The sequence below is a fragment of the Mobula birostris genome, chromosome 5 (genome assembly GCF_030028105.1).
Source record: "Mobula birostris isolate sMobBir1 chromosome 5, sMobBir1.hap1, whole genome shotgun sequence".
Lineage (NCBI taxonomy): Eukaryota > Metazoa > Chordata > Chondrichthyes > Myliobatiformes > Myliobatidae > Mobula > Mobula birostris.
Window position 1 is genome coordinate 170,959,176 of NC_092374.1, and position 19,119 is coordinate 170,978,294.

At 42.8% G+C, this 19,119-nt stretch overlaps 1 protein-coding gene across 1 annotated transcript in view; it reads right to left on the reverse strand.

Moving 5' to 3' along the window:
- Window positions 1-2,256, reverse strand: part of nalcn (sodium leak channel, non-selective) — a 195,788-nt gene extending 193,532 nt beyond the window's left edge. Inside the window, exons 1-2 of the mRNA XM_072258858.1 lie at window positions 2,152-2,256; window positions 38-177 (exon numbers count right to left, since the gene is read on the reverse strand). Of these exons, the coding sequence (XP_072114959.1) occupies window positions 38-145 (108 nt within the window). The 5' untranslated portion in view covers window positions 146-177; window positions 2,152-2,256. The remainder of the gene's footprint in view (window positions 1-37; window positions 178-2,151) is intronic.
- Window positions 2,257-19,119: the final 16,863 nt, after the last annotated feature.

Below are 19,119 nucleotides of genomic sequence, written 5' to 3' on the forward strand. Positions count from 1 at the left end.
AAGCATCATGCAGGATGGAGCTTAAGATCCAACTCACAGGCTTGTTAATCCACAGGATGTCGGCATTGTCCGTCAGCATCTCATCCGGACCAAAGTCCGTAACAGGCTGAGCTTCCACTCTCGAGCTCTGCTTCCGTTTCAACATCTTTGGCGCAAACTTCTTCCAAGAAGTAAGTCCTACAGCACAAAGCACAGTAAAGTAAGTTAGCACATCCAGGATGTCTGTACATCAGGGCCTGGAGTGAGACACAGCCCCTGTGCTAAACACATCCTCTGCTTCCTCAACTCTAATCTTAATTGACCAAACGTATGCAGCTTCCTGAAAGCAACAACATATTTAGACAGGACGGTGAAGGAGGCAAATGGCACACCAGTCTTCATCAGCTGAAACAATGAGTACAACACCTGAGACATCATACTACAGACACACAGATGGTGGTGAGACAGCACTTGGGAGTGATGTGCGCCATTCTGCTCAGCACACTTTAAGAGAAGGTGCAGAAAAGATTCTCAGAGATGCTGCCAGGTCTGGAGGGCTTGATTTACAAGACTGGTTAGGGTGGGACTATTTTCCCTGAAGTGAAAATGACTTTCTAAAATTTATAATATCATAAGGAGTGCAGATAAGGCCAATGGTCAGACTCTTATCCCAGGGTAACAAACAAGAGACGCTGGAAATCCAAGCAATACACACAAAATGCTGGAGGAACTCAGCAGGCCAGGCAGCACCTATGGAAAAGAGTAAACAGTTGAAGGTTTCAGGCCGAGACCCTTATCAGGACTGGAGAAAAAAGACGAGAAGTCAAGAGTACGAATGTGGGGGAGGGAAGTACAAGGTAGTAGGTGATAGGTGAAACCAGGATAGGGGGAGGGGTGGTAAAGAGCTGGGAAATCATTTGGTGAGAGAGATTAAGGGCTGAAGGAGGGGGAATCTGATAGGAGAGGACAGGAGGCCATGGAAGAAAAGGAAACGTGGAGGAGAACCAGAGGGAGGTGATAGGCAGACAAGGAGATAAGGTAGAGGGGGAAAACAGGAATAGTGGTGGTGGGGCAATTACCATAAGTTAAAGTAGTCAATATTCTTGCCATCATGTTCATACCAGACAGAATACAAGGTGTTGCTCCTCCAACCTGAGTGTGGCCTCATCACAGCAGTAGAGGAGGCCATTGACTGACGTGTTGGAATGGGAATGGAAAGTAGAATTAAAATGGGTAGCTACCAGGAAAGTAGAAAATTAAAATGGGTGACTAGGCGACTACAGGTTTAAGTCATACCCTCTAGTTTTACTTTTCAACTTGCCCATAGAAGGCAGAGGGAGGCAGTAGATGGAGCATATTCTGCCTGGAGGCCTGTGCTTAAGGGTGTTCAGTAGAGATCTGTTCTCCCCTTTGTGATTTTTGTAAATTATTTGGATGAGTAAGTGGAAGTTGAGCTAGCAAGTTTGCAGATGACCCAAAGGTTGGTGGTCTTAGAGAGCTGAGGTCAGCGCGTTGATAGTAGACTAGAACATGACATTGTGATATTGAGGACGTCAGTAGTCAATCACTTAACCCCATTCTGGCCAATCAGTATTGAGAAGTTTAACGCGCAGGAAACTTTAGTTTTCAGGCGCAAAATATGTTTAGTTTTAATGCATCTGAACTAATGCAGGAAATTAAATGCATTTAGTTTTCAGGCGCTAAATGCGTTTAGTTTTAATGCATCCAAACTAATGCAGGAAACTAAACAGCATCGCAGTTTTAACTCAGTCTTGTTTGGACCTGCACACACGTCCCGTGGGTTTCTGAGGAGGACGGGAGGGAGGGGATGTTGCCAGGCACAGTCACTGTTTTTGGCTCAGGGGACGTGCATCAGGTCTTGCCCGAGCCCAGTGACAAAGGGGAAATACATCCGGAGGGCCGCGCAGCCAGGCCTGTTGCTCAACCCAAGCTCTTCCCTGAATGATGCAGAGCGCTGTACCCATAGCAACGGAGTTCTCAGCCTGGACCGCCTTCCGCCTCCATCCACAGATGCTGTAGCCCTCAGCGTCTGCACTGATAAAGAAGCAACAGTTCTCTCCAATCTCCATCCCGCTCACCACACCCCAAAACAGCCTAGCCTCCTTAAGTCAATCAGCGTTTCAGGTAGGTTGGCCTGCACGATGCACTCACCCGCAAGCCCCTCCACCGAGGGCAGCAGACGGCCCCGGTGCACTCACGGGCTGCCGGCGCTGGGCAACAGTCCCGGGGAATCCATACCGCAGCCTGCCGCCTTCACTCCTGACCACAACCCCGGCACCGGAAGCGCCCGCGCTTCTATTGGGAGAGGGCGGGACTTCCGGCCCAGGGCAGGTGACCTAAAGAACCTCACCTGTCCTGTCCCCTCCCTGGGACATCAGCAACCAACATCAATTAAACACCAGTCTTCAGGTAACCATTCACTTACACATTACATGTAAGTAATACTTATAAACTTCTGATCATGTCCTATACAGAGCACAGCAATAAATATACAGACTAAATAATCATTTTAAACTGAAGATTCACTTACATCTTACTTGTAAATAATATTGATCTTTAAGTTAATCAATAACTTACATTAGTTAAGTATAAATGATATTTAAGTTAATCATCAACAATGACATGCTTGAATATTATTTGTATTTAATAACTGTTAATGATTAACCTGGATATTACTTATATAAAAAATACTTGTATTCAAGCTAATCATTAACAAGATTATTATTTATTTATAAATGATATTTAAATTAATAATCAACAATAACATACTTATTTATTCCCTATATTTAATTAGTTTGTAGATAATCACCGCTTATATTAACCGATAAATAACATAGAACATAGAACATAGAATAGTACAACACAGTACAGGCCCTTCGGCCCACAATGTTGTGCCGACCCTCAAACCCTGCCTCCCATATAAGCCCCCACCTTAGATTTCTTCATATATCTGTCTAGTAGTTTCTTAAACTTCACTAGTGTACCTGCCTCCACCACTGACTCAGGCAGTGCATTCCACGCACCAACCTCTAATATCTAATATCCTCTAATATCTCCCTTGAACTTCCCACCCCTTACCTTAAAGCCATGTCCTCTTGTATTGAGCAGTGGTGCCCTGGGGAAGAGGCGCTGGCTATCCACTCTATCTATTCCTCTTATTATCTTGTACACCTCTATCATGTCTCCTCTCATCCTCCTTCTCTCCAAAGAGTAAAGCCCGAGCTCCCTTAATCTCTGATCATAATGCGTACTCTCTAAACCAGGCAGCATCCTGGTAAATCTCCTCTGTACCCTTTCCAATGCTTCCACATCCTTCCTATAGTGAGGTGACCAGAACTGGACACAGTACTCCAAGTGTGGCCTAACCAGGGTTTTATAGAGCTGCATCATTACATCGCGACTCTTAAACTCTATCCCTCGACTTATGAAAGCTAACACCCTATAAGCTTTCTTAACTACCCTATCCACCTGTGAGGCAACTTTCAGGGATCTGTGGACATGTACCCCGCGATCCCTCTGCTCCTCCACACCACCAAGTATCCTGCCATTTATTTTGTGCTCTGCCTTGGAGTTTGTCCTTCCAAAGTGTACCACCTCACACTTCTCCGGGTTAACATTGAAATATATCAAAGTTGAAAGGAGTTATCGTATCCACAGGAACACATGTGCACAGGTGCAATGAAAAATGTATTTGCTGTAGCATCACAGGGATATATAGCATCAGATAAGCAGCATTCACAAGAAAAACATTAATTGAAGATAGATTATTCATAATCTTAACAAGAAAAAATATAACTAAAACAAATAGACCTACGTCCATTTTAGAGGAGAGTGATCAGAGTGTTGATAGTGCTGCTAAACTGTAATGATAAATGTTGTCCCCGTTGGTTCAAGAACCAAATGATTGAAAAGAAGTAGCTGTTCTTGAACCTGGATATTCATTACTATTTAAATAATATTTAAGTTAATCATTAACAATAACATATACTTGAATACTATGTATATTTAATAATTTTCAAGATGATAATTAATGAACAGTATTTCAGTTATAGTGTTAAAAGGAAACAGGCCCTTCAGCCAACAGTGTCCATGCTATCCATCAGGGACCTTTATGCACAAAACCCATTTACTAGTACTTGGTCCATAGCCTTCTGTGCCATGATAATTTATATGCTGGTCTAGGTATCTCTAAAAGGTTGCATAGTTGTAGAAACAGGCCATTCAGCCCACAAATCCATACTGACCAATGTGGATACATCTATATTTATCACATCCTTCAGCACTTGGCTCATAGTCCACTACGACTGGTTGATTAAAGGCAATTTTTAAATGTTGGCAGTGACCGCTTCCACCTTGCTTCTTGACAGTTAACTCCAGGTGCTCACCACTCGCTGGATGAACAAAGACAATCTATGGTCTTTTAGCTTAATTCACCTTTCATATGACGAAAAGTTTCCTGTAGCCTACCCTGTCTATAGGCCTCATAATTTTATATACCACTGTCATGTCCTATTTTAATCCCCATTTGTCCAGGGAGAACAGACCTAGACTCTCCTGTCTCTCCTTATAACTGATATACTCCATTGCAAGCGACGTCCTGGTGAATTTCCTTTGCACCCTCTCCAGTGCTGTTGTATCTTTCTGTACATTGGTGACCACAACTGCACTCAGTATACCATCTGAGGTCTGATCAATATTTTATAAAGTTCGAGTGTAGCATCACAGCTCTTGTATTTAGTGCCCTGACCAATGAAGTCCAACATCCTCATGTCCCTTCTTAACTACCTCTGCTGCATCTTCAAGGATCTTTGGACAATTACCATCAACAGATCACTTGCAATACCAGAGGAAGCAACACACTAGACCACTGCTATACCACCATCAAGGATGCCTACCGTGCTATTCCGTACTTCGGGAAGTCTGATCACCTAGCTGTACTTCTACTTCCTGAGTACAGGCAGAGACTGAAGACTGCAGCACCAGTGGTGAGTACCAAGAAGGTATGGACAAGGGAAGCACAGGAGCACTTGCAGAACTGCTTTCGATCAGTGAACTGGACTGTATTCAGAGATTCATCTTCGAATCTGGATGAGTATGCTGTAATTGCTACCAATTTTATTAAAACGTGTGGGTGAGTGTGTGCCTACAAAGATTTGCCATACATTCCCAAATCAAAAGCTGTGGATGAATCAGGAGGTATGTCATCTGCTGAAGGATAGATCTGTGGCATTCAAGGCTGGTGACCTAGTCTGCATCAGAAAACCAGGTATGATTGGCAGAGGGCTATTTCAAGGGCAAAGAGACAATTTCAAACGAGGTTGGAGGTGACATCTGACATACAACAACTCTGGCAAGGTTTATAAGACCTTGCTTCCTACAAAGCGAAACCCAATAGCATGAATGGCAGTGATGCTTCACTACCAGATGAATTCAACGCCTTCTATGCCGGCTTTGAAAGGGAGAATGTAACTACAACTGTGAAGATCCCTGCTGCACCCGGTGACCCTGTGATCTCTGTCTCAGAGGCCGACGTTAGGCTGTCGTTAAAGAGGGTGAATCCTCACAAGGCAGAAGGTCCAGATGGAGTACCTGGTAAGGCTCTGAAAACTTGTGCCAACCAACTGGCGGAAGTATTCGAGGACATTTTCAACTTCTCACTGCTATGGGCGAAAGTTCCCTCTTTTTTCAAGAGCAATTGTACCAGTGCCTAAAAAGAATAATGTGGGCTGCCTTAATGACTATCGCCCAGTAGCACTCACATCTACAGTGATGAAATACTTTGAGAGGTTGGTCATGACCAGACTGAATTCCTGCCTCAGCAGGGACATGGACCCATTGCAATTTGCCCATCACCACAATAGGTCAATGGCAGACGCAATCTCAATGGCTCTTCACACGGCCTTAGACCATCTGGACAATACAAACACCTATGTCAGGATGCTGTTCATCATCTATAGCTCAGCATTTAACACCTTCAGTCCCACAATCCTGATTGAGAAGTTACAAAACCTGAGCCTCTGTACCTCCCTCTGTAATTGGATCCTCAACTTCCTAACCGAAAGACCACAATCTGTGCAGATTGGTGATAATATCCCCTCCTTGCTGATGATCAACACTGGTGCACCTCAAGGGTGTGTGCTTAGCCCACTGCTCTACTCTCTCTGTATCCATGGCTGTGTGGCTAGACATAGCTCAAATACCATCTATAAATTTGCTGATGATACAAGCATTGTTGGTAGAATCTCATATGGAGATGAGAGGGCGTAGAGGAGCGAAATATGCCAACTAGTGGTGTGGTGTTGCAGCGATGACCTTGCACTTAACAGCAGTAAGATGAAAGAGCTGATTGTGGATTTCAGGAAGAGTAAGACGAAGGAACACATACCTATCCTCATAGAGGGATCAGAAGTGGAGAGAATGAGCAATTTCAAGTTCCTGGGTGTCAAGATCCCTGAGGACCTAACCTGGTCCCTACATATCAATGCAGCTACAAAGAAGGCAAGACAGCAACTATACTTCACTAGGAGTTTGAAGAGATTTGGTATGTCAACAAAAACACTCAAAATCTTCTATAGATATACAGTAGGGAGCATTCTGACAGGCTGCATCACTGTCTGGTATCGGGGGGTGGCTACTGCACAGGACGTGGGTCGTAAATTTAGTTGGCTCTATCTTGGGTACTAGCCTACAAAGTACCCAGGACATCTTCAAGGAGCGGTGTCTCAGAAAGGCAGCTTCCATTATTAAGGACCTCCAGCACCCAGGGCATGCCCTTTTCTCACTGTTACCATCAGGTAGGAGGTACAGAAGCCTGAAGGCACACACTCAGTGATTTAGGAACATCTTCTTTCCCCCTGCCACCTGATTCCTAAATGGACATTGATCCCATGAACACTACCTCACTTTTTAATTATTTCTGTTTTTGCATGATTTTTCAACTATTCATTATATGTATACTGTAATTGATTTATTTATTGTTATTATTTTTTATTTTTTCTTCTTCTATATTATGTATAGCATTGTACTACTGCTGCTAAGTTAACAAATTTCATGACACATGCTTGTGATAACAAACCTGATTCTGAAGATGTCCTTCAGTTACTCATTGCTCCCTGTGTCCCTGTCAGTCCCTGTGCATGTGCTAGCCTCAGGATCACTCCCAAACTGCATCATCTCTCATTTATCAGAACAAAACTCCATCTGCTATTTCTTAGCCCAATTCATCAACACATCATTATTATACTTAGGTTACCCTCCACATGGTCAACAATTCCACAATCAAAGTCATCAGCAAACTTACTGATCATAATTTCTACGTAATATCACTTATGTATATTTCAAATAGCAAAGGTCCCATCACTGATCAGCACGCTTCCAGTGGCTGTTTTCTCATGGTGTGCAGCATTTGCTTTTCACGCTCTCACATTACACAGTGGTATACCGCCAGCAATGTGTATGGAGTTTTCTTGCCAAAAGAAAAAAAATATTGGATGAGGATTTGTCACCTTATTGCCAGTTGTTATGTTTGTGGTACTGGGAAGCCAGGTGGCTGTGAATAAAACACACGAGAGATGGAGAGGTCAGGAACAAATATGCAGCTGTTTATTTTGTTCGTAAGTCATCTTCGCACAATGCCACTGAACATTACCTTCACTACGTAACACTGGTGAATCTCTCTGCACCTCTTCAATGCAATCACACCCTCAAGTTATTCAACAAAAACTGAAAACTCAGCTGCTGTTTGCACCCTCTGCCCCAAAAGGAGTGCAGAGCATAAGTGAAGAAATGGAGTCATACATGTGACTGATATGGGTAGAGAAATGGCAGATGGAGTTTAGTCAAGGCAAGTTTGAGGGGTTGCGCTTTAGGAGGTCAAATGTAATTCTTAGATTATCCCAGAGCAAGATCCAGTTCAGAGTCCACAAGATGCGGGAGTGGCGGGGGTGGGGGGGACTGCAAAGACAGTCTCACAAAATGGATGTCTTCATCCCACTCTCCTTGACCCACTTGAGTTTGATGTTTTCTTCCATATTTTAAATCTGCAATGGCCAACATCTCCCCCCTTTTGATCCACAGAAAATCATGGAAATCATGCCATTCTTTATATGTTGAATGAATATAGCACAGAAGGAACACCAACATTCATGACTACATCAAATAATGCTGATAAAGATTTAAAAATATTATCTGGCACAGAAAGGGCATTAGGTGCTTTGAAGATCTTTTTATAGACAATCGCTTTGTAACTTTTGAACAACTGTCTGTAAAGTTCAATCTACCTAACACTCATTTCTTTAGATATCTCCAAATTAGACATTTTATCAACCCTTTAATACCAAACTTTCCTGAGGTACCCGATAAAAATGTTGTGGACTTGTTTCTTCGTATGAATCGATTGGGTAAAGGTTTAATATCCACTACTGTATTCGAGATATGTTAACGATTTTGAGGTGAGCCCCTTTTGACAAAATTAAAACTGCCTGGGATCATGATTTAAATCTTTCTCTGTCCAACGAGTTTTGAGATTCAATTCTCAAGTCAGTTTATTCAACTTCTTTATGTGCTCGCCACTGCCTTTTACAGTTCAAGGTTGTACACAGGGCTCATATGTCTAAAACTAAATTATTGCGGTTCTATCCTGATATTAGTCCCTGTTGCGACGTGTAAAGAGGGCGAGGCTTCCCTTATCCATATGTACTGGGCTTGTCCTAACTTGGAGAAATTTTGGAGAGATGTCTTTTTAACTTTATCCCATATACTTAATTGCTATTTGGAACCTAACCCTCTGATTGCTCTTTTCGGTACCTCGGGAGAAGTTGATATGCATCTGAGTCCGGCTAAGCGTCGTACGTTGTCTTTTGCCTCTCTTTTGGTCAGATGTGCAGTCCTTCTCAGGAGGAGAGATGTTGCCCCATCCACTCATACTCAGTGGCTCAGAGACATTATGTCCTGCTTAGACCTTGAAAAGATTTATTATTCACTTATTAATTCGGATATAAAGTTCCAAAAGATGTGGGGACCTTTTCTTGAATATTTTCATAATTCCAGTTTAGATTAAGGGTTTATCCCTCTTTTTTTTTCTTTTGCATTTAAATCCTTACTTCCAGCTTCTTTCGGTTAAGACTTAAGGTTTTTTTGGATGTCTAAGCATGTTATAGCTCAGGTAGTAGGCAATATACCGTCTTTTTATAAATAGAGCTCTGTGGTGATAGAAGTTCTGATTAACTTTTTGATATATTGTAAGGTTGGCTTCGAGTTGGGTAGTGGGAGGGTGGGGTGATTACTAACTTTATACGTTTCCACTATGGGTGATTTTTCTTAACTGTTGTGAACTGTACATTTGATATGTATGTTTTGCACTGTATAAATCTTTCTTTTTACTGTTTTTTGGTTGCTGCATTGTAAAAACTTATAAAAATAAGATAAATAAAAATAAATAAAAAATTATCCGTACAAAAGCATGAAGAAACATGATAAAAATGTACCCAATTTCATACTATATATCAAGGCATTTAACAGCAATCAATAATACTTAAACACAACATCATGGTAGGAAGACAAACAAAATCTTCAAAAAGAGATTTAGAATGGCATGTGGCATGCAAACACTTGGGTTATTAATGTTGGCATAAAAAGCACTGGGGAAAATACATAGGATAACCATTAGAACAATGAGCAAAGCAATTATAACATGTGAAGTAATACACATCAAAGGATGTACACTGACACCCACTGCCCCAGCAATGAGGGTTTAGCCCTGAACCAGAGCCAATCAAAAGGTGGTAAGGGTCAATCGGGTGATATGTATCCAATGACACTGGAATGCTACATTTGAATTGATAAGGAATGAATATAAGAGTGGACACTTCATTTGTGCTATCAGCGATAACTCTTTAAAGGGACCTACCATCATGAGGAAGAACACCCGCGCCGGGGATCTGGCCAATGGAGATCCCCTATTTCAGTGTTATAATTTGGAAAAGTTGTCTGAGTGAGTATTGGACAGGGGTGCAGTGCTGCCAGAGCTCACCGGAGCACTGCTCCGGCACCTCTGTAAAAAAAAGTCAAAATAAACAAGCGGGGAATTTAACAGCGGCCGCATATTAAATAGAGGAAATTTTATGGAAGCAGGGGTTAAGGAGATGGGGTGGTGGCTGGTGGGGAAAATACCACTAATAACATGAGGATATTTGATCGTTTTTGGTGAAATCCTGGAGCTGTGACTGTTTTTTATTTAGGTATTTGTGAAATTCCTCCTCGCTCAACCCATTGTCCCGGCATACCCTGCTGTAGCCTCCTGCCATTTCACAGATCCTCAGTCTCTCTCCAGCACTCATTGTTTGAGCATTGTTCGCTGAGAAAATCAAAATCTTAGATCTTTGAAAAGGTGGCATGTCGCTTGTCGAAGTGGGCCGGAATGTGGGTAAGAACGAATCGAGCATTCGCACAATGAAGCAGAAAGAAGCTGAAATTTGAGGAAGTGTTAGTGCTACCCCTACAATGGCAAAAATGGTTCTCTCTGGTTTGTTGATCACAAACTATCAAAAGCTCACACTGCTGCTCTAAGTGTTGAAAATATAGCTAGTGAAGATGCTCTTGGAAAATTATGTGACACCATGAATTCTTTGCATCTAAAGGCAACTTGTTCAGTTTTTCCTTCTGCATATTATTTAGCTCAGAATGACAGACCATACTCTGATCACTCTGGCTTATTGGAACTTAAAAAAAATGGTATTGACATTGGAATTGGACTGTATTCCCACACTAGTGCTACAGAGATAATTAATCACATAGCCATTAAAATGAAAAGAAAATTTACCAGCTTATCAAGCAGATAAATGGCAAATTTTCTGTTCTCATTGATGAATCAACAAGCCTAAGCATCAAGACTGCCCTAATAGTTTATTTGAAATGTGAAAGTGATAAGGAAGGTGATCCCCATTTTATGTTTTTAGATCTAATTGAACTGCCCGATCAGAAAGCTGCAACTATTGCTAAGCATCTATTGAGTTGTCTCAATAACCATGGGTTTGATGACTCTTACTTGAAACAGAATCTTGTAGCATTTGCTAGCAATGGGGCGAGCGTAATGCTTGGTGTCAAATCTGGTGTTGCTACAATTCTCAAGGAACATTGCCCTGATGTGATAATTTGGCACTGTCTTAATCACAGATTAGAACTTATAGTAGGTGATTCAGTGAGAAAAGTTCATGGAATACAGTAAATAATTTTCAATCATTTATGGACAAATTGTACTCTCTTTACTCTAAATCAAAAGGAATTGTCTGAATATGCCTCTCAACTAGAACGACAAATTTGCAAAATAGGCCATGTTCTGTGCACCAGGTGGGTAGCTAGTTCATTTCGAACAGTTTCAGCAGTTTGGCAAAATTATGAAGCACTGTGTTTTCATTTTGAAACAAGATCTGGGAGTGACAGAAAAACCTATGAAGGTTTGTTGAAAAGACTTTCTTCAGAACAGTTTCTATTGGATTTAGCTCTAATGTATGACACGTTGCATGAACTTGGTTTACTGTCAGAGTGTTTACAGAAACACATTACTCCAATTGTTTATGCAGACAAACTGATCCAACGGAGCATAAGATCACTGCATGGACTGAGAGAGCAACCTGGTACAAAAACTCTAGAAGCTCAAGAGGCAGTTGAAAAGGGGAAGTTTGGAGAAATTACCTTAATAAGCAACAACAAAATTGTCTCCATTAATTTTCTACAGTTTCTTACTAGTCTTATAAACAAATTGCAGCACCGTATGTTCACAGCAACATCCTTGAAATGTTCTCAAACTTCTAAACCTCAAAGTATGTATAAATCCCTGCTAAATGAAATGTGTGTCCTTGATAAAGATAACTGGCCTGTTGAAATACTGCCTAATTATGGAGAAACTGCAATATCATCTCTCTGTAAGAGGTTTAAGCTTTCTTCTTCCTCTGTAATAAATGCCTTCAGAGATTATGTGGAGGATCGTGGACGCCGCATCCCCCAAGATTTACGCCCATTACTGAGCTGTTCACAAGTTATTCCTATTAGTACTACTGAGTGTGAGAGAGGATTCAGTCACACGAACTTGATAATAACAAAAACACGCTCAAGAATTCTCATAAATCATGTATCAGCACTTATGTTTGTTAAACTACACGGACCTCCTCTAGTCCAGTGGAATCCTGAGCCATATGTCACATCATGGCTGCGGTACCACAGATCAGCAGATGACACCAGGACAAGAGTTGCTTCAGATCCCCGATCACATATTACGCCTGACCTTTTGTGAAAATTATTGTGAAACTTCCCATTGGTGGCATTTGGTAAGTAGGTAATTACTTTTAAATTGGTAAAATACATGATTACCGTCTTTTTATTTACTTGGTTGATAATTATATTTTATGATAATTAGTGAGTGCAACCATGTCATATTATTAAATTATTATATGTTTTATTGTACCCGCTATACACTGAAATGTAGTGATAGGCTATAATCTTGTTAATGTCTTAACTATCACTATATTTCTATGGAGCTCTGGAATTCATATATTTCTTTCATCTTGGTTTAGTGCTTGACATTATAAGAAGCCCTATTCATATATATATATATATATATATATATATATATATATATACACGTGTGTGTGTGTGTGTGTGTGTGTGTGTGTGTGTGTGTGTGTATCTATTATATATGTATGTAATGTATGTATGTTACACTTAATTTGTGTACCTGCTCATTACATGAATGGGGCAAGGAAGTTGCCCAGTGCATGAAATAAGCAGGCACACAAATTGGGTGTGACATAGAGAGGATGTAGAAAATGGCAAGCATTTTGTCAGCCCCGGCACCTAAAAAACTAGCACTGCACCCCTGAGTATTGGTACAAAGGAAACAGTAGAATTCATGTTCTAAGTTGCTGGCCTGGGGTCACCATATTCACGTGGTTGTTTGTGCAGAGACAATAGAGTGTGAGCTTTGATTAATTAAAAATTAAAAGTGAATTTCCTAACCTAGTTCCTCTAACGAACAGTCAACAGTACAGTAACTGGCCCTTGTGCCCCAAAAGAGCCTGTGCTGCCCAATTATACCCATGTGACCAATTAAGCTAATAGTTCAATAGTTCCATTTAATATCAGAGAAATGTATGCAATATACATCCTGAAATTCTTGTTCTTCACAGACGTCTACAAAAACAGAAGAGTGTCCCGAATAGTGAGTGACAGTAAAATCGTTAGAACCCCAAAGCCCCCCTACTTCCCCCTCCCACACACAAGTAGTAGCAAAGCAATGACCCTCCTCCACCCTGCCCCTTCCATAAAAAAAATTGCCCACCAAGCATGCAATAGTAAAGCCCCCAATGATCTGCAGTACAACAAAAACTAATTGTTCACCCAACAATTCAACATGTCACAGGCTCTCTCTCTCCCTGATAAAGGGGAAAAGAGTTGTCTCCTTTCACAGCGAGAGGAGAGACAAAACAAAACAACTCGCTGATTTACGGTCTCAAAAGTCTGTTGCGCCGCCTCTTTTTCCTGAGTTCTCCACCCAAAGAATTGGCAGCAAACTCTCCTCCACCAATGAGAGAGCTTGATTCACCGAATATGGAGCCTCCAACAGCTGATCCGCTGCTCCCGATGTTCCGTTTTCTCCTGCAACACTTCCAGTTGGCAGCACCAGCTTGGAAACAGCCCATCCATAGGGCTGCGAAACCTCGGAACCCTGAAGGTGCTTGTCTTCTAGGCCGTGTACTTGGGGTATCAAAAAGCAGCCAGGAATGAGCTCGTGAGCAGGTCCCATCACCACAAAGTACCGAAGTCTGAATGTAACTCCAGGTCAGGGTCCACCCTGAAAAGGAAAAAGAGAGACAGCAAAGGTGTTTTCACAGATGAATATGAAGGGGCCACCATTGAGGGCCATCGTAATTCCGCCTCACCTATTTCTAGAGTAGATACATCTAGAAAATGAGAGGAAACCAGAGCACATGGAGAAAATCCACGTGGCCTCCAGAAGAACACATTCAAGTCCTTATAGACAGTGGCAGAATATAACCTGGGTTGCTGGCAGTGTAATAGCATTGTGCTAACTGCCATGTTGGCATGCTACAAGATATTAGGGGAAAAGCCTACATCTCCCAGGAAGTGGCTAAGCAAGTAGATTAGGGTGGTGAAGAAGATAGATAGAATGCTTGTCTTCATTTGCAGAGGGATTGAGTGTAAGGGCTGGGAAGTCATGTTGCGGTGATGTAAAACTTTGATTGGGCTCTAGTTGGAGTGTTGCATGCCGTTCTTGTTCCTTCCAAACAGGAAGGATGTGGGGGCTTTGGAAAAGTTACAGAAGAGGATTACCAGGATGCTCCCTGGATTAGAGTGTATGAGCTTTTGGAGAGGCTGGAGAAATGTGGGTTGTTTTCTCGGGAGTGTCAGAAGCTGAGGGGGTCCTGATAAAAATTTATAAAATTTAGTGAGGCCTAGGTAGAGTAGACAGTCAAAGTCTTTTCCCCAGGGTGTAAGTCTCAAGTACTATAGGGTGGGAGGGAGAAACTTTAAAACAGATGCGTGGAGCAAGTTTTTTTTTTACACAGAGTGCAGTGGATGCCTGAAACGTTCTGCCAGGGATAGTGATGTAAGCAGACATGATAGTGTCGTTGAAGAGGTTACAGGACAGACAGATGAATATGCTGGGAATATGTGCAGTAAAATGGACTTTTCTGTTCAAACTGTGTGCTTTCTTAAACAAAGGGAGTATAATTTATGTTTATTTTATGTTTTTCTCCTGATTGCTGCTTATCTGATGCTATGTGTAAAGCTGCTGCAAGTTTTATTTCACCTGTGCTTATACTTGTGCATCTGAAAATGATCTGAACTTTGACTTTGACTTTGACTTTGAATGGCCAGATGTGGGTCATGTGTTGGCAGAAGGGATTCAGTTTAATTCTTCATCATGGTTGGCATAGACATTGCGGGTCGAAGGGCTTCATCCTGTGCTGTACTGTTCTACGTCCAATGTTCTGTCCACGTGATGGAGTTCACTGCTGACTTTCTGGGCCACTCCCCACCCAAATTCAGCTGGGGACAGGGATGGAGTCTCCCTTCCGTGTCGGTTCACAGTCAGGGGATTTCCAGACTATCTGCCGAATCTGGCACCACAGCATGATGATATGGCATTGAATTTTGTGAGCAGCCGATCAGATTCGGCAACCTTGACAGCCAGAAAACGGGAAATAAAAAGCCCCATGGTGTACATAAAAGATTGCAGGTAGTGAGACATTGGTTGGCAGAGATTCATACAACGAGGAAGGAGGCCCTTAGGCCCACTGAGACTGTGATGGCCATGATACACCTATTTGCAGTCATCACACTTAATTCTCCCCTGGCACATTGGTGCAGCTGGCGGAGCCACTGCCTCTCAGCTCCGAAGACACAAGTTCAATCCTGACCAGGGGTGCTGTCTATGAGGAACCTGCATGTTCTCCCTGTGATTGTGTGGGTTTCCCCTGGGTGCTCCAACTTCCTCCCAGATGGTGGGTTAATTGGCTGCCGTAAAGGGATGGAAGGTGGTGGAATTTGATAGGAATGTGTCATAGTCATTATAGGTACAGTACAGAAACAGGTTCTTCAGCCCATTGAGCCCACGCTGACCATCGAACGTCTATTTACACCTTTTCTACATTAATCCCACTTTATTCTCCCTACGTTCTCAAGATGGTATGTGGCTCAAAACATGCAAAGTGCTAGGGGAACTCAGTGGGTCAGGCAACATCTCTGAAGGCCTGGGACCCTTCATCAGGACTGTCCTTCCTGTGTTTTAGCTGCCCTTGTGCTTCAAGTAGAGGTAATGTGTTTGGAAGGTGCCTTGGTGAGCTGCTGCAGTGGGTCCTGCAGATGGTACAAACCGCTGCTACTATGCGTCAATGCTGTGGAGTGAGTGAATGGTTGTGGATGGGTACCTGTCAACCAGGCTGCTCTGTCCTCTGTGACATTGAAGTTCTTGAGCACTGTTGAAGCTGTACTCATCCAGGCGAGTGGAGGATGCTGCATCACACTCTTGACTTGAACCTTTTAGATGGTGAACAGGCTTTGGGGAAATAGCAGATGAGTCATTCACTGCAGAATCACTAGCCCCTGACCTGGTCTTGTAGCTACACTGTTTACGTGGCTTCTCCAGTTCGGTTTCTGGTCAGTGGTAAACCCCGAGAAATAGATGGTGGGGGATTCAGTGATAGTAATGTCATTGAATGTCAGGGTGGCAGCTGGACTTTCTCTTTCTGGGTATTGCCATTTTCTGGCACTTGTGTGGTGACGATGTTACTTCTCGCTCATTAGCCTAAGACTAGACATTGTTGGATAAGGACCTCTGAGACGCTGCTTCCTGCAGTGTAGGGTTGAGAACCATAGGTGTAACCAATGGCCCATGGGCTGGAGTCGCTGTGCGGGATGGGTCTGGTCTGTCTCCATGAGTTGTGGGCAGTGCCTAATGTCCTGTTCCAGCATCCGCACTCACCAACGGTGTGATCTGCGTGGCTGAGGTCTCAGCCTCAATGCCATTGGCTGGCGGTCACCAAGTTGTTAGAGAACGACCAATGATCACACATCAGGCAGACCACATATGCTGGAACCCAATCAACAAGACTCTGAGAAGTTGTGACAGTTGGTTAAGCTTTGCCCTCAGTCACATATGGTGGACAATACTGATTGTGTGCAAATTTTGCTGACATTCATTGATATTTAAAATAATTAAAAGTTGTTTAATCAAATTTACTTGGTCCATTTCAGACGGCTCACTCCCCATTCTCAATCTCTCTGTCTCCATCTCTGGAGTCAGACTATCTACTGATATCTTTTATAAACCTACTGATTCTCATTGCTATCTTGACCATAGCCCTTCCCACACTGCCACTTATCAAAAATGCCATTCCTCTTTCTCAGTTTCTCCGTCTCCACCACACCTGTTCTCAGGGTGAAGCTTTTCATTCCTGGACATCTGAGATTTCCCCTTCCTCTGCCATCACACTCAGCTGCATCTCCCCCATTTCCCGGACATTCCTCCTCACCTCACATTCCTGCACCATAACAGGGATAGGGTTCCTCTTGTCCTTACCTACCATCCCACAAGCCCAAAGATTCAGCAAATCATTCTCTGTAACTTCTTCCATCTCCAGTGGGGTTTCTCCCCATCCCCTTCTCTTTTTTATAGTCCCCATTCTGCTTACCCTCTCACCCTTTCTTCTGACTTACCCATCACCTTCCTCTGGTGCCCCTTTCTCCCATGGTCCACTCTCCTCTCCTATCAGATTTCTTCTTCTTCAGTCCTTTACCCTTTCCACCTATTACCTTCCAGCTTCTCACTTCTTCCCCTCTCTCCACCCACCTGCCCCTCCACTTCCTCCCTCACCACAATTTTGGGCCTCAAACGGTCCTTCCAGGTGAGGTAACACTTCACCTGCAAGACTGTTGGGTCATCTACTATATTTGGTGCTCCTGGTATGGCCTCCTCTACATTGTTGAGACCCGATATAGATTATGAGACCACTTCGTCAAGCACCTTCCCTCCATCCAGCACAAAGGCGGAGTTTTGCTGTGGCTGTTCATTTTAATTCTACTTTCCATTCCATTCCAACATGTTGGTCCATGGTCTTCTCTGCTGCCACAATAAGGCCACTCTTGGGTTAGAGGAGCAATACTTCACATTCCTCTGGGTAGCCTCTAGCTTGATGGGGTGAACTTCTATTTCTCTGTCTTCCAGTAATTTCTCTCCCCTGACTTCTCTCTTTTTCTATTCCTCATTCTGGTTACCTTCTCATCTCCTGACCTGCCCATCACCTTCCTCTGATGCCTCTCCTCCTTCCCTTTTTCCCATGGTCCACTCTACTCTTCTATTGGATTCCTTCTTCTTCATCTCTTTCACCTATCACTTTCCAGTTTCTCACTTCTTCCCCTTCTACCACCCTCCCACTTTCCCCTCACCTGGTTTCACCTATCACCTGCCAGCTTGTCCTCCTTCCCCTCACCTTATTCTGTCTTTTGCCCCTTCCTTTCCAGTCCTGAAGAAGGGCCTCAGTCTGAAATGTCAGCTGCTTCACCTATGGAGCATTTTTTGTGTGTTGCTCTGGATTTCCATCATCTGCAGAATATCGAGTTTGAAAATGATTAAAAATTAACCCAGAGTTAAAATATTAAAAACAAATGCATTTAAATTAAATTTAAAATTGTAACTGAGTTGATACTTTCTTTACTTTCAGTGCCTAAGAAGAGCAGGGTGAGATGCTGCAATGGCTATCACCCGGTAGTATTCACATCCCCTTCTTCACTGTGTGATGAAGTTGTTTCAGAGGTTGCTCATGGCCAGACTTAGCATATCTCTGAGTAAGGACTTGGACCCACTGCAATTTGCTACCACCACAACAGGTCAACAGTAGACACAATCCACTGGCTCTCGACTTTCCCTTGGAGCACAAACACATGGACAGTAGCAAAACGTACAAAGCTTCTGCCATGTTGGAACTCAGTTTGTGGAAATATCATTGCATCTTTTAGACACGTCTGAACAGTTGAATTAATTTTTGAGTTTACAGTTGAGTTAAGGGCCCTGCTTTAAGTACATATTTCCCTTTGTTAGCCTGTGTTAGATTGCATGGGATCCAAGGATGCTAGCTAAGTTTATGTAGAATAGCTTTAATGGTAGGAAGCAGAGGGTGATAGTAGAGAGATGTTTCTTGAGGTCCGTGACTAGTGGTGTTCCCCAGAGCCCATTTCGATTTGTCGACTATATCAATGATTTGGATGCAAATGTACAAGGCATGGTTGCTAAGGTTGCAAGTGACACTAAAAGAGATGATGTTGTTGGCAGTGAAAATGGTTATCAGGGCTTACAGAGAGATCTTGTTCAGCTGGGCGAGTTGGCCAAGGAGCTTAACTCGAATAAGTGTGAGGTGTTACATTTTGGGAAGACAGGTGAGTGTAGGATTTTCAGAGTGAATAGTAGGGCCTTGGGGAGTGTTGTAGAACAGAGGGACTGAAGAGTATCGACACATGGTTTCCTGAAAGTATCATCACAAGTGGACTTGGTGGTTGAAGAAAGCTTTTGGCACATTGGCCTTACTCAGACAGGACATTAAGTTG